General features: G+C 37.4%; 1 protein-coding gene across 1 annotated transcript in view; it reads right to left on the bottom strand.

The window, feature by feature from the left end:
• The window catches only part of CRACR2A (calcium release activated channel regulator 2A), a 51,301-nt gene that overhangs the window by 37,937 nt on the left and 1,028 nt on the right, over window positions 1-12,336 (bottom strand). The window contains exon 2 of the mRNA XM_030955260.1: window positions 3,609-3,847. Within this exon, the coding sequence (XP_030811120.1) occupies window positions 3,609-3,776 (168 nt within the window). The 5' untranslated portion in view covers window positions 3,777-3,847. The remainder of the gene's footprint in view (window positions 1-3,608; window positions 3,848-12,336) is intronic.

Below are 12,336 nucleotides of genomic sequence, written 5' to 3'. Positions count from 1 at the left end.
CAGATTCCGAGAAACAGGAGGAAACTGGAGTGGCAAACAACACCAATAACCAGCATTTCCACTGGGAGACAGCACTAGGAAAATTAAAACCTTTCCTCAGCTTGAGAAGCAATATAAATGCACACTGGTTCACTCCTCTGCTTTATTAATTAACATTCTAATCCCCCCCAAAACTCCTGTTTTATATACAACATATTAAAACTGCAAGCTAGTAGGTTGATAAAAGTTCATTAGATTAAAAGTGCTGATCTGTTCCACTGTGGGGGAGGGATTTGGGGCCAAAAAAAACGTTTCTCCTGCAATCCAAAACAGCAGAAATCACTATTCAGTATTCTAAGCCATACAGGCAAGGAAAGAATTGGCTGAAATGCATTAACCAGGAGTTCCCTGGTTGCCACAAAGAGTTTAGGGTATGCTTTATGAACTGTATGGATAAGAGTGTTAAAAGGAATTCCAAGGTGGTCCTGAGAAGTAAAAGCAACAGAGCTACTAAAGCACAGAACTATCTGAAATAGTTACAAAGGGATTTTTGATAAGGATTAGTTGTGTATGGCTGCCTGGTTCCAGAAGTAAAACCTAGGAAAACTTAATGTATACTCAGTTTAAATGACCTAGTTCATCAGTGTCTTCAGTTTCTTACTTAAACACACTCATCTTCTCAAAGTCTGGATTTCAAACTCCAAGATCTAAAGGGAAACCTTTTATAATCAGCTTCTCCTGTAAAATTCTTACAGCCAACACCACACTGATGAGGGTGCTTCAAACAAATCACTCTTTTTACATTCAGAAAAACAGAAACTATGCTCTTACCACCAGATCTTTGGGACCTGCTGAAGGAGCACCCAATCTGACTGTGCCAAAATCCCAGACCCTGCTGCTATTCCAGTGCAATGGTCTGGAAGTCTTGTTGCAAACCTGACTGACAAATATGGGCTTCTCCAACCTCAGCTGCAGTGCCCTAATGCAGCATCCAAATTTAGAGTAGAAAACACCATTATTACTTGCATTTTCTTGGGGGAGAGGGAAAAAAAAAAAGGCGTGAAAATAGGAGATTCTAAGGAATGTACCAACACTTTGCTTCATTAAATTCCCTCCAGATCATTTGCAGACTTTTATTAGCTGGGACACTTACTAAGATTAAATCAATGTTTTCCCAACCTCTTGGGTTTTTTCTTAATAAAAAAATTAAAGTGGTTTGTGGCTAGGAAAGCCAAATGTTATTAGTCTCATTGTGTTTTTGTTTATTTGCTCATTTCAAGCTTACTGTAAAAATACATAGGCCCTTTCAATATGAGGCTCCTAAAATTTTAAAAAGAAAAGAAAAGAAAACAAAACATATTCAGAGATACCACTGGAGCTTCAAAAGAAGCTATCTGCACTGCCACCAAATGTGCTCTGTGTTTTCATGATATCTGTGCCTAATTCTCCTAAAATACCAAGCTTTTACTCAGCTAAATACAAGGAAAGAGGTCAAACAGCTAAGAGCAACATCTGAACCCAATTCTCCCATGTATTTTAGAACAAAACATTTTACAGCACTAATTCTCATTATTCATTATAACCTCAAGGACCAAGAGATGAAACTGTGGTTTCAAGTCTAAGGTAGAATTTTCTTTCTTGCCATTTCAGAAAACCTCTTGTTGGTTTCAAAGTTGAGTACATTTGATATTTGAAAATGGAATGAAAATTTTTTTTTTAAATCCAGCTATTAATATCCTCTCACAATAAACAACATCACATAATCAAGGAGGAGTAAATCTTTAGTGTAGTAATTGTTATAGACACAAGAGAAAACACTGAGTTGTTTGTAATCTTGATTTGTTCCATCAAGATTAATTAAATTTCAGATACTTTGCACCCTCTGTTGAAATCATGCCTTGTATCCCATGCCCAAAAATTAAACAGCTTAGCATTAGTATCCTGTATCAGAAGCAAAGCTTCAAGAATGATAAGCAGTACACACCTACCAAACACAGCACAATGCAGAAGTGATCAACACTTAGTACCTTTTAAGGAAAAAACTGATTTATTTCATTAATTTTTCTTTTCTTATAGGGAGCAAACATCATGAAAAATGCAGGAAATAAAATCAAGCGTAAAGAAACACCATCTCAAATGTCCTGAGCACCTTTATTTCTGTATTAAAGAACTTACATACACTTACATACATAGATGGAGTTTTCAGTTATAGTAAACAAACATGATGAAATTGAGGAATGAAATAGAACTTTATTTGTTCTTTGCAACACTATTTCTACTGCATCTTTTGCAACATCTGTTTTAGAACCTGAAGTATAAATTTATAAAGTATAAAGCAGCACTCTAAGCATAAACCTAGAATCAAAGAGAATCAAATAATTTTACATTCCTTGCAAAAGCAGGTATTAAAACTTTTTATATACGAATACATACACATAAATATAGGGGTTTTCCATTAGGTAAAAATCTATGCCATTCAGTTTTTAGAAAGACTGTAAAATTGTAATCCATTAAACCCTCTGTGGCTTTGGATTTACCAAACACTACCACTGGCAATATGTTTGGCTTTTTGAATTCAGTTACTTCAGTGAGATAATGCCGATTGGCAAAGCCTACAGCAGAGGCAGCATCTGCATTCCTCTCTTTTTTCAACTTTGCGTAATTAACAGAGGTCATCAGAAAACTCAGCAACACACAACTGCAAAGAAAGCTCTTGAGAGCTAGCAAACTGAGCAGTCTATTTAGGGGGGTTTTCCTTTTCCAAAATATGTAAAGTTGTTTCAACTGTGTTTTCATACATACAGACAACTTTTGTTTCTCAGGACAGAGAAAGTTTCTAAATTTTCTATTAGATGCTTTCTTTAGTCATAGATCATGATGAATTTGTTTTGCTACTGCTCCCTAATTCTGTTTCATCTCTAAGTACTGAAGTAGAAATGGATTAACTCAAGTTATGCTTTGCGTGTCAAGCATGAGTACATTCCTGTTCTCTGCCACATACTGGCTCAAATCATCTTACCACTTCTGCAATGTGCCACAATCACATTTTCAAAAGCTTTTGTTATATATAGCTGCTTTTTCTCATCAGCATATTCAGCAAATCTGATTTTGGGCCCTCAAACAAATTAAGCACAATTTCCTAAGATTGCTGCCAACACTGAATAATGCTAAAAATACTGTTCCTCTGTACTTTCTACATATATATGTGATCCAGCTGAGAGTTCATCCACCATTGCCTGACAGTGAAGCCACAGTGAAAGACTTTATTTACACAATTTTGCTGAAAAAAGGATAAAATTGGCAGACTAAATACACCCCTGGCACTGTGGCAAATCACAAAGCAATGAATTTAATGGTGTTTCGATGTTTTCAACAAGAATAGAATTGAAGTCCTGGGACTTTTTTTTAACTTAATTTACTTTGATTTTCCACTTTTTTGTTGCTTTGTCGGTGAGGAAAAATGCAAGCATTATGTAAGACTTCAAAGATATTATTTTAAATCTCACATATCTCTTTAAAGTTATGAGGACGGTGTTAACATTTTTAACTCTAAATTAATCAGTCTCAACTCATTAAGGGCTTTAGGAGCTTCTCTCATTGTGCATTTCACATAACCAATTTTGTTTTACCTGCATGTCTTGACGAGTGACGAAGCCTTTGCCTTCCAGATCACAAATCTGAAAGAACTCTTGTGCTTTTCCCAGCACAGTTAGTTCTGGGTCTTGCTCTCCAGTCCTGCTCCTCTCTGCATCTCCTGGTTGCATGGGACTGGTCAAGTCTCCTCTTATTCTGTCCATGGTTACAGTCTCAGCTCAGGAATATCCTGGGATGCTGCTATCCCATTTACCCATAAATTTTGATGTGAAACCTGTGCATGGAAAAAAGCAAGGAAAAAATCAAATCAGACCCTCTTAATGATGCTTTCCACAATCTCTTAGCAATTCCTTTAATTAGGCACCAAAGCTTAGAAGAGGAAAAAGTTTTTTGAAGACACTTACCCTTGATGGGCTTCACTAAAGACATTGCAAATGGAATGATGAATAAGGAAGGGGGAGTCTGAGGGAAGAAGACAAAACTAGCTCTGAAATGGAATGTCAAAGCAAAATCAGCCAGTTTGACAAGAAACACGGACAATTGATCAACACGAACAAGAAAACACAAGAAATACAGATAAAGGCAAGAGTAATTTAAAGTCACTACAACTTGACTTCATATATTTGTCTTGAATTTGTAGTTCTTATCTAAGTAGGTCTGCCTAAAGTAGACACAAATTTGTCTCAAAATTTTAACAGAACAAAGAATTTTTTAAGGCATTTGAGTATTATATGAGAATATAGCCTGATTCTGATCCAGTATAACTGGTACAATCTGGAACAATTCCACCAAGGCCAGTGAAAATTGTTTAAATATGGAACTTATGTTGACTTCAGAGCAAAGATCTCAGCACTGCATGGATGTCAAGGTAGAATATGAGGAAACAAGACCTTAGGCTTGTCTATGTAGCTTCTTAAAGTGAAAAGGCCCTGATCATATAGAGCAACTCAGCCTGTTTTACTCTGTGCTTAAGTTCAAACCGGCACTCTTGGAACACAGCATCTTCTAAGATGTGTTCATCTTAGAGAACTCACACAGCTTCCCGTGACAAAATGATTTCTCTGATAGCCATGGGCCAGGCAGCTGGACTTCCCACATTGCATGTAAGCGTAAATTTAGTGCAAATAGGCCGTTGACCTCAAACCAAACTAAGATTTTGGTGAGCAAATCACTCAGCCCGTCTGAAATCATGTGAAAAAAATTTGCAAACATAGGTAATTTTTCTTTCCGTCCCTCCTTTCTTTTATCACTCCAATCATCCCAAGACTCTCCTTCAAATACTTTCCAGAACTGAAATAACTTTGGCTATATGGCCAAAGAACCTGTCAGAATCTTCCTAAGCAATGTTACAAGAAGGAGAAGAAAAAACACTCAGCGAGAAGCCAGGAGATGTCTAAACCACCCAGTATCATGCCACCTTAGGAAACTCCTCCCTCAGAATGGATTTTCCTTGAATTTTAATGTACAGCTGTCAGTGGCGCCTTATAAACCCCAAGACCTCTCTGCTGGGGCAAGCCACACTCCACAGCCCAAGAGGCACCAAAGCCTGCCAGAGCACTCACGCCGGCAGCCCTGGATAATTAACAAGGCTAGACAAGGCAGTCATGGGGAATTCTGGTCACACATACGAGGGGATTTTGCCTATTAGAGCTGCCTGAACATCTGTAATGTCTTTCTCTTGTGAGAAAAATTTCTAGCTGAGAAAGTCTGACCAACATTCAGTAGCTGGGAAGATACACAAAGGAAAAGACTGCTCTATAATTGCCCTGTTTCTTAAATCCTTTCATGACGTTTCCAACAGTCTTAAAAACAGTATATGACAGATGAATCTTTGCTCTCACTGTATATAGCCACCCACAAGTGGACCAGATGGAAAGACACAATCAAACTACACTGGTATAATAGTCTGGATAAAATTCTCCTTTCATACTGCTTTTACACACCTGAACCTCCATTATTTCAATACAGCTCACTCCTGGCTGACACCAGGGTATGAGTAACAAACCAGACCATCAGCTTCAGCTTAGCAATGACACTAACTTAAAAACATGTGTAAAACCACCAAAAGTCAATGGGACAAGCACAGCTTGCAGACAGTCTTGACAAGATCTGACCCAAACTCAAAATGCTTTTGGGTTTTGTTTTTTTTAATTTTTTATTTCAACAATTTCCGGAAGGCCACAACTTCAGGAACAGGCCAAGCTAATCAAGATAGTAAGTGCTGCTAGTGCCTGCCTCTGCACAGTCTATCAGACTTCCTCAGGAAAAAAGAAAAACTATGCAAGGAATAAATAGCCCATTGTAAGTGAAAGAACAGAAATACAAAACCAGATTAAAAATGGTGGAACAAAAGACACTATATACACTTTGATGAAGTTGTTTGCAGTTAGCAAACAGTACAATTCAGCAAACATCACTATGCTTTCTAAATATTTCCATACACAAAATGAAATTACATGCATCATGAGAGCCGCACCTTCTTATAAATTGCCCCACCTTTTATATACATCATAAAAACTTGCTACACAGCAAGTATCTTCAATGCAGCAGAAAATTAAATTAGAGCATCTGCAAATATTCTTAATCCTTATGGCATCTTCTAAAGCTGATAGAGTTCATCATAATTCCTACAGTGTCCTGATACTTTGCAAATGCCGGTAATAACATGAAAGATTAAAACTGCAATTTGTCCCACATTACTGAATCAGCACTCAGTAATTACCTCAAAGCCAGTTTCAAATAACATAGGTAGTTCCATTAACTCATCCATCTCCTTTAGAAAATGAATGGCTTACAAAACCAATTCCATTAAGACCTTTGATTTCCATTCTTTTAGCTACAAACACACTTCACTATGCAAAATAGGTCATATCATGACCTGATGCAAACAAGCATAGCTCCAAATACTAAACAAGGATGTGTGATTTACAAGGTTTCTGTCCATTAATCACGAGGGAAATTTTGGACAGATCTGCAAAAGGGAGGTCACTGTTAATATTCCAAAAGGCATTTCCATCATTTCCAGTCAGGTCTACTGCAAATCACCAAACTCTAGAAGCACAGAGCAATGTTGAGCCACAAATTTCACAAGTCACAGTGTGTGACAATCCCGTTCTCCCTAACTGTGATAGTTAAAAACATAGCGAGCTGCTTTGCCTCATATCTCTTCTGGTTTTAGATTTCAGTGAAATATTTTCCTTAGCATGGGTCTACAGGTACAAATTTTCTGCAGCACACTTCAAAATATATCATCAGCTGAAAAATATCGTAAGCTTATTTAATACCAAGGTCACCTTGGATTTATCCAAAACACTGTTATGAGAAAGAACACGTCTTGCAAACACTACAAAATAAAAAATAGATTGCATACTTTTTCTACAAGAAATATTTATTTCCTACAACCAAATGTTAAAATAACCCACAGCTGCATTGTAGTACGCCTGACACGTGAACAGGGACCTCTTCAGAAATAACTTATTGTCAGAGATAGTTATCAGAGTTAGTTACTCAGCATTGTGCTGAAAAGCTCCTAAAGCTAAAATGCATCACACAAGGAAGTCATTCTGTTCCCAACTCCTCTGCCCTGCTTTTGAACAAGTATTCATCCAGTTAGACAGTGAAATCTGTTGTAGAACCCTTTCAATTTCAACTGGAAAGTTAAAGTTTATTTAATTTAATTAAGCCCAAGTGGCCCATCAAGGAAGAATCAAAAAGCAGGACCTACAGAGAATGACAGAGGAATGGGACTGCTAAGACCAAAGAGAGCACAATAACCAAGCTCAAGTACATAGAAGTTTTCTAGGTAAAGGATTGGAGAAAAATGCTCCCTATGCACATAACACAATCTAAAAGAAGCAAACATGTCAGACAAGCCAGACATGAAAACCCACCCAAGGATAAAGAAGGTGGAGCACTGAACCCCTGGCTGCAAAGGCAGTGCAGTTCTGCCATCATGGAAGAGCAGACCAAACACAAATCTGCAAACAATGGCAGAGGAGATAACTCCTGAGAAAGATGACTAGATCAGGGGACTTCAGTGTTACCTCCAGCCATTTAGAAAAACATTTTATGACCATCCAATGTAAAAATTCAGGTCCCACACTTAAAACAACTATCAGAGATACAAAGTTGTGTGCTCAAGAAAAAAAATCTGTTTTTTCTCAATTATGACTATGACAATTAACCTTTAAGCTCTCATGGAAGCATTATAAAGCTTGGCCTAACCATATGGACACCTAGACACAACTGGATGAAAAAAAAGGAGACATTGATTCCTCCAGCTTTGGCTTTTCAAGGAAAAGCATGCAAGTCAGAAAATCTTGTGATAAAATGTATCATCAGAGACTCTTCCACACAGCCTGAATTCACTTCTCTCATGATGTACATGATCTCTCATGACTCTTCATCTTAGGACATTTTACACCATGGAGTGGGTATGAGGAGTTTAACTCTGGAGGGAAGGATCTGGGGCAGGCTGGAGTTCCTGTGAGGGATCACAAGAAGACAGTCTGAAAGGAACCTGTCATGAAAATAATTTCAGGAAAGTAGCAAAGGCAGAGACAAAAGAATAATCCTACATCCACTGGCCTGTAAAAGGAAAAACTAAGTTATGTAGAAATTCCTTTAGTGCAAGTAGATTTATGTGGGAGAACCAAATTCTGTTTAGAATCAGTCTTGACAGACTGTTTAGATTCAGTCTTGACAGAAACTCTCCAGCCAGACCTGATTAGCTTTTAAAGACTAAAGTAACCATTAGGATCACCTACTTTGCTATCTGCAAGCTTAAAGCTTCATTTATACCACAACAAGGCTTTAAAAATTACTTACAATTTACTTCAAGGTAAGGGAGCTCAGCAGAAGTCAACGAGGAAAAAGACCTAGCAGAAGATATTGTGTGTTGTACATACACCAAAATCATATAAGTGGAATTTCTCCTTTTCAGAAGATCACTGGTTAAGAAAGACAAACAAAGAAACAACACCCCACCTTAAAAAAAACCCACCTTAAATCTAAAGAAGAAGGATAAAAATTCAGATTAAATATCTGAAGCAGTGTCTCAACAATATTAACTGTGAAAGAGGAGAACACCAGAAAATATGCTTGAAGTGATTAAGCATTAGGGATTCCAAAACAGACAGCCAAATACTTTGGACAGAGACAACTTAGTCCCCACTTGGCAATTGTCTCTAGATGAATCCACAAATACACTTGTTGGGGAAAGAAACAAACTATGTCAATTCTGTGCACTATGATGCAGAATTCCAACTCTTGACTGGTGAATACATCTTATTAAACTTTTATTTTTAACATTTGCATCCAAGCAACTAGTTTTCACTGGACTTGTAAGAAAATCTTCTTCTCCCAAAGGCCAGCTTCCCCAGAGGAAGAGGAAGACAAAAGATCTGCCTGGATTCTTGCTGGCTTCTATGGAAGTAGTAAATAAAACTATCCACGTATTAAAATTCAGACGCTCAGGGTAAGCAGGCATATTCATTTATTCACCATCCTGCTCTTCAATATGAAAACACTAATGAAAAACAACTAACAGGATATTTATTGCCTAAATCTTAGCAGTTCTTAGGGGTCCATACTAAAAAGGCAGGATTAAGTTAAAACGGACCTGTAAAGTGCTGCTAGGATCCTTGAGAAGTAAAGCTACTCAAGGTAATGATTTTTGCAGAAATACATCTTTTCCTCTTGCTTCATTGCTTTGGATGCTTCCTTTTTAATGCATTTAAGAAGTCAAAAGCTAAGAACTGCCTGAAAATACAAACTTCTTATGGATGGAGGGACACTGACTTTAGGGGTAGCCATCATCATGGAAAACACTGTTGCAGAATAATCACAAGGTCATGAGAACTGAGAGCGCCCTGCCTCTAGTCCGTGCAGGCTTAAGGGCCCCTTGTCTCCTTTCCCTCCTTCTGCTCTTTCCACCTTATTCCAGAAAACTGGTTCCAAGAAGAACTCCCCACCTCTTGCTCCTCACCTGCCTGCTGGTTGCATGAACCTTGTGTCTTCAGAAACTGCTGACCTACGCAATACCTGAGCAGGATGGTGGTACCACTGTGTATGAGGATCTGAGTGGGTGTTTTCCTCACTAAGTCTGTCTTTATCTCTCTAAACTACCAATAAATCGTTGCTGCATACAAATACAGCTTGGCCAGTTACCTATTTTGGGCTAAAACTATGGCTAACATCTGTGGCTGCAGCATGAGGTTTTATAAATGTCTGCGTGTAAACTCCACAGACATTAGCACTTTCAGAACTTGCACGAGAACTATTCCAGAACTGTGTATAATTATTCCACCATTATTTTGACTTATTTCTAAAACATCATTTGTTAATTCAGGGATGTAAACACTATTGTTAAGAAGGAGCATCTTACAACATATGCAACACATCCCAAACGTAGTTAAGTCCCAAACGTAGTTAAGTCAAAACTGGGCCGAGTCCATCTGACTGCAAAGAATCACAGAATCATTTATTTTGTAAAAAGCCTCTAAGCACAATTTATTGTGCTGCATTGTTCCAAGTACTGAAATTAAATGTGATTAACTATATTGATAACGGCATTATATTAGTAAGTGGTGTAACATGACGTTCTGGCAGGAGATATTGCCAGTTCACATGAGCTGTTCCATTTGTAGACAAATTATTTGCACTGGAAACCCCTCCCCCCTGAAGTAAAGACCTGGAAAAAGTTTAAGTTAAATAGTATATATCCCTTTTAATTGTCTTATCTTTCAGGTTTACCTAATGACTCACTGCTAAATCAAGTTACTTTCAGCTGGTGAAATCAGGTTGACAAGAACATCTTTAAAGTACACCATTTTCACAAAAAAACTTGAAATATTCTGCATCCTCCAAAAGCCCTTGCTAAAAATGTAACATCTGAAAAAAAATCAAAACCTTTTATCTGCCTGAAAGCCAACAACAGTTTGGCTTGAAGTCTAAAATACATGCTCTATTTCCAGTTTTTCAAGGAATGTTACATCTTTAACTTAAGTCAAAGGATTTTGAGATACAAATTAAATATTCTCTTCAAATAAGAATCATTTTTCATGGAAAAAATGTTCATATAAAATTTCAGTCTACTCTGCCATGGACCTTAGAGGACCCAAGTCAATGCAGATTCCACTAGAAGACAGAGAGACGTATTCCAAGTGTTTCCTTAGTTATTTGGCACTCAGTTTGAAGCTGAGTTGGCAAATTATTGTCTTCAAAACTTTCAGAATTTATAAAACTACAAACTTGCTCTTGGAAAATACCTTCACTTGAGTCAGAGGAACAGGTTTTATGGGGCAAGAGCATGTCGGTAAGGCACAAGAATATTTAGATTGTTAGTCCACTGGTTTTCCACTGCAAAAAGTAATGGTAAAATATGATACTAAAAGACTCATATTTTCCTATATGCAGAACAAGATAAACTTCATGCTATCTGCTCCACACAGCTCACTTCCAAGGCCTTGGAAACACATAAACAAATCCACTTATCTATGTTTGATTAGGAGGCTTGGTGTACTTCATCCTGTTCAGTTCTACAAAAGAAGTTTTGCTATGCAAACAATTAAAAATGCATCATTACAGATTCTTAATTGGATTTTAATTCACTACTGGTTTTGAATAGAGATACAACCTCCCCTTTCTCTGTGATCCAATTATTTAGGAAGTTATCTTTACAATTGTGCAGGATCTCTAACTTCATTTATGCTGCTCTTCAGTTAATGGAAGCTCCCCAGCAAGACCCTTCACTTTCCTTGACACTCCCTCTGTGAGACTAAGGAATGAGATGGGTCCAAAAATCTTTAAACTCAGTTTCAATCAGACACAGATATCCTGGTGCTTCTGCATAGATTAGGTCATGAACAGTGGAATCAATTATGTTTTCACATCAGGTTTAACTTGAACTGACTAAATCTGTATTTTTCAACATGAGAAATAAAACCCTATAAATGTGTTACTCCCAACTTACACGTTGGGACAATATATTCATATATATTTAGACTGCAAATTAGCAAAGAGCGGAGAGGGAATCAGGGAAGACCACTATACTCTTTAGTCCTCCATTCACCCATCTAAAAAATGATGATAGGATATCATTTGTCAATGAACAAAAAAGGGAGAAAAGAGACCTGTTAGAAGCAGCACATTCATCCTGTGGTCTGAAGAAACCACAAACAAAGCTTGTAGAGTGGTGCTCTTTAGTGCATTTATTTCTGCTACTTGTTTTACTGTTATTTTCCAGTCTGCCACAAGACAAGGGTGGTGGTGGGGGCAGAAATAGTTCACAAGGAACCAAACATATTTCATTCATTACAGCAGCAGTGAACTTAAGTCTCTAAGAGCTGGCAGACCAGGAGACTGTAAAGTATTACTGCCCTGAATCTCATTTGCTACTTAATCCATTCACAGAAATGTATCTTCCTTTTTGTACTTCAGACTCTGTCTTTTGATTTCTTTTCTCAATTTCATGAAAGATGAGAATCTAGTTTAGAGAAGACCAACATTTAATTTTCACTTTGGGTGTAATGGTTTCCTTTTGATCTGTGCAATTACTGAAGCTCAAATATGGGGACCAGAGCTCTTCGAACAACCCACAGAAAACCAATATATTTTTGCCCATGCATCAGAACAATTTACTTATTCCAAAAAGAAAAGTGAAACTAAGCTGAAAACTACTGTTGAAAACCACAAAATTGCAACTAAGAAAACAGAAGACCACATTAAATTAGCCAACGTGTTCTAGAGGGATTTTACCATTCT

This window comes from Camarhynchus parvulus, chromosome 1 (assembly GCF_901933205.1).
Source record: "Camarhynchus parvulus chromosome 1, STF_HiC, whole genome shotgun sequence".
Classification (NCBI taxonomy): Eukaryota; Metazoa; Chordata; class Aves; order Passeriformes; family Thraupidae; genus Camarhynchus; species Camarhynchus parvulus.
Note: the sequence above shows the minus strand (reverse complement) of the source record. Positions and strands in the feature narration are given on the sequence as shown.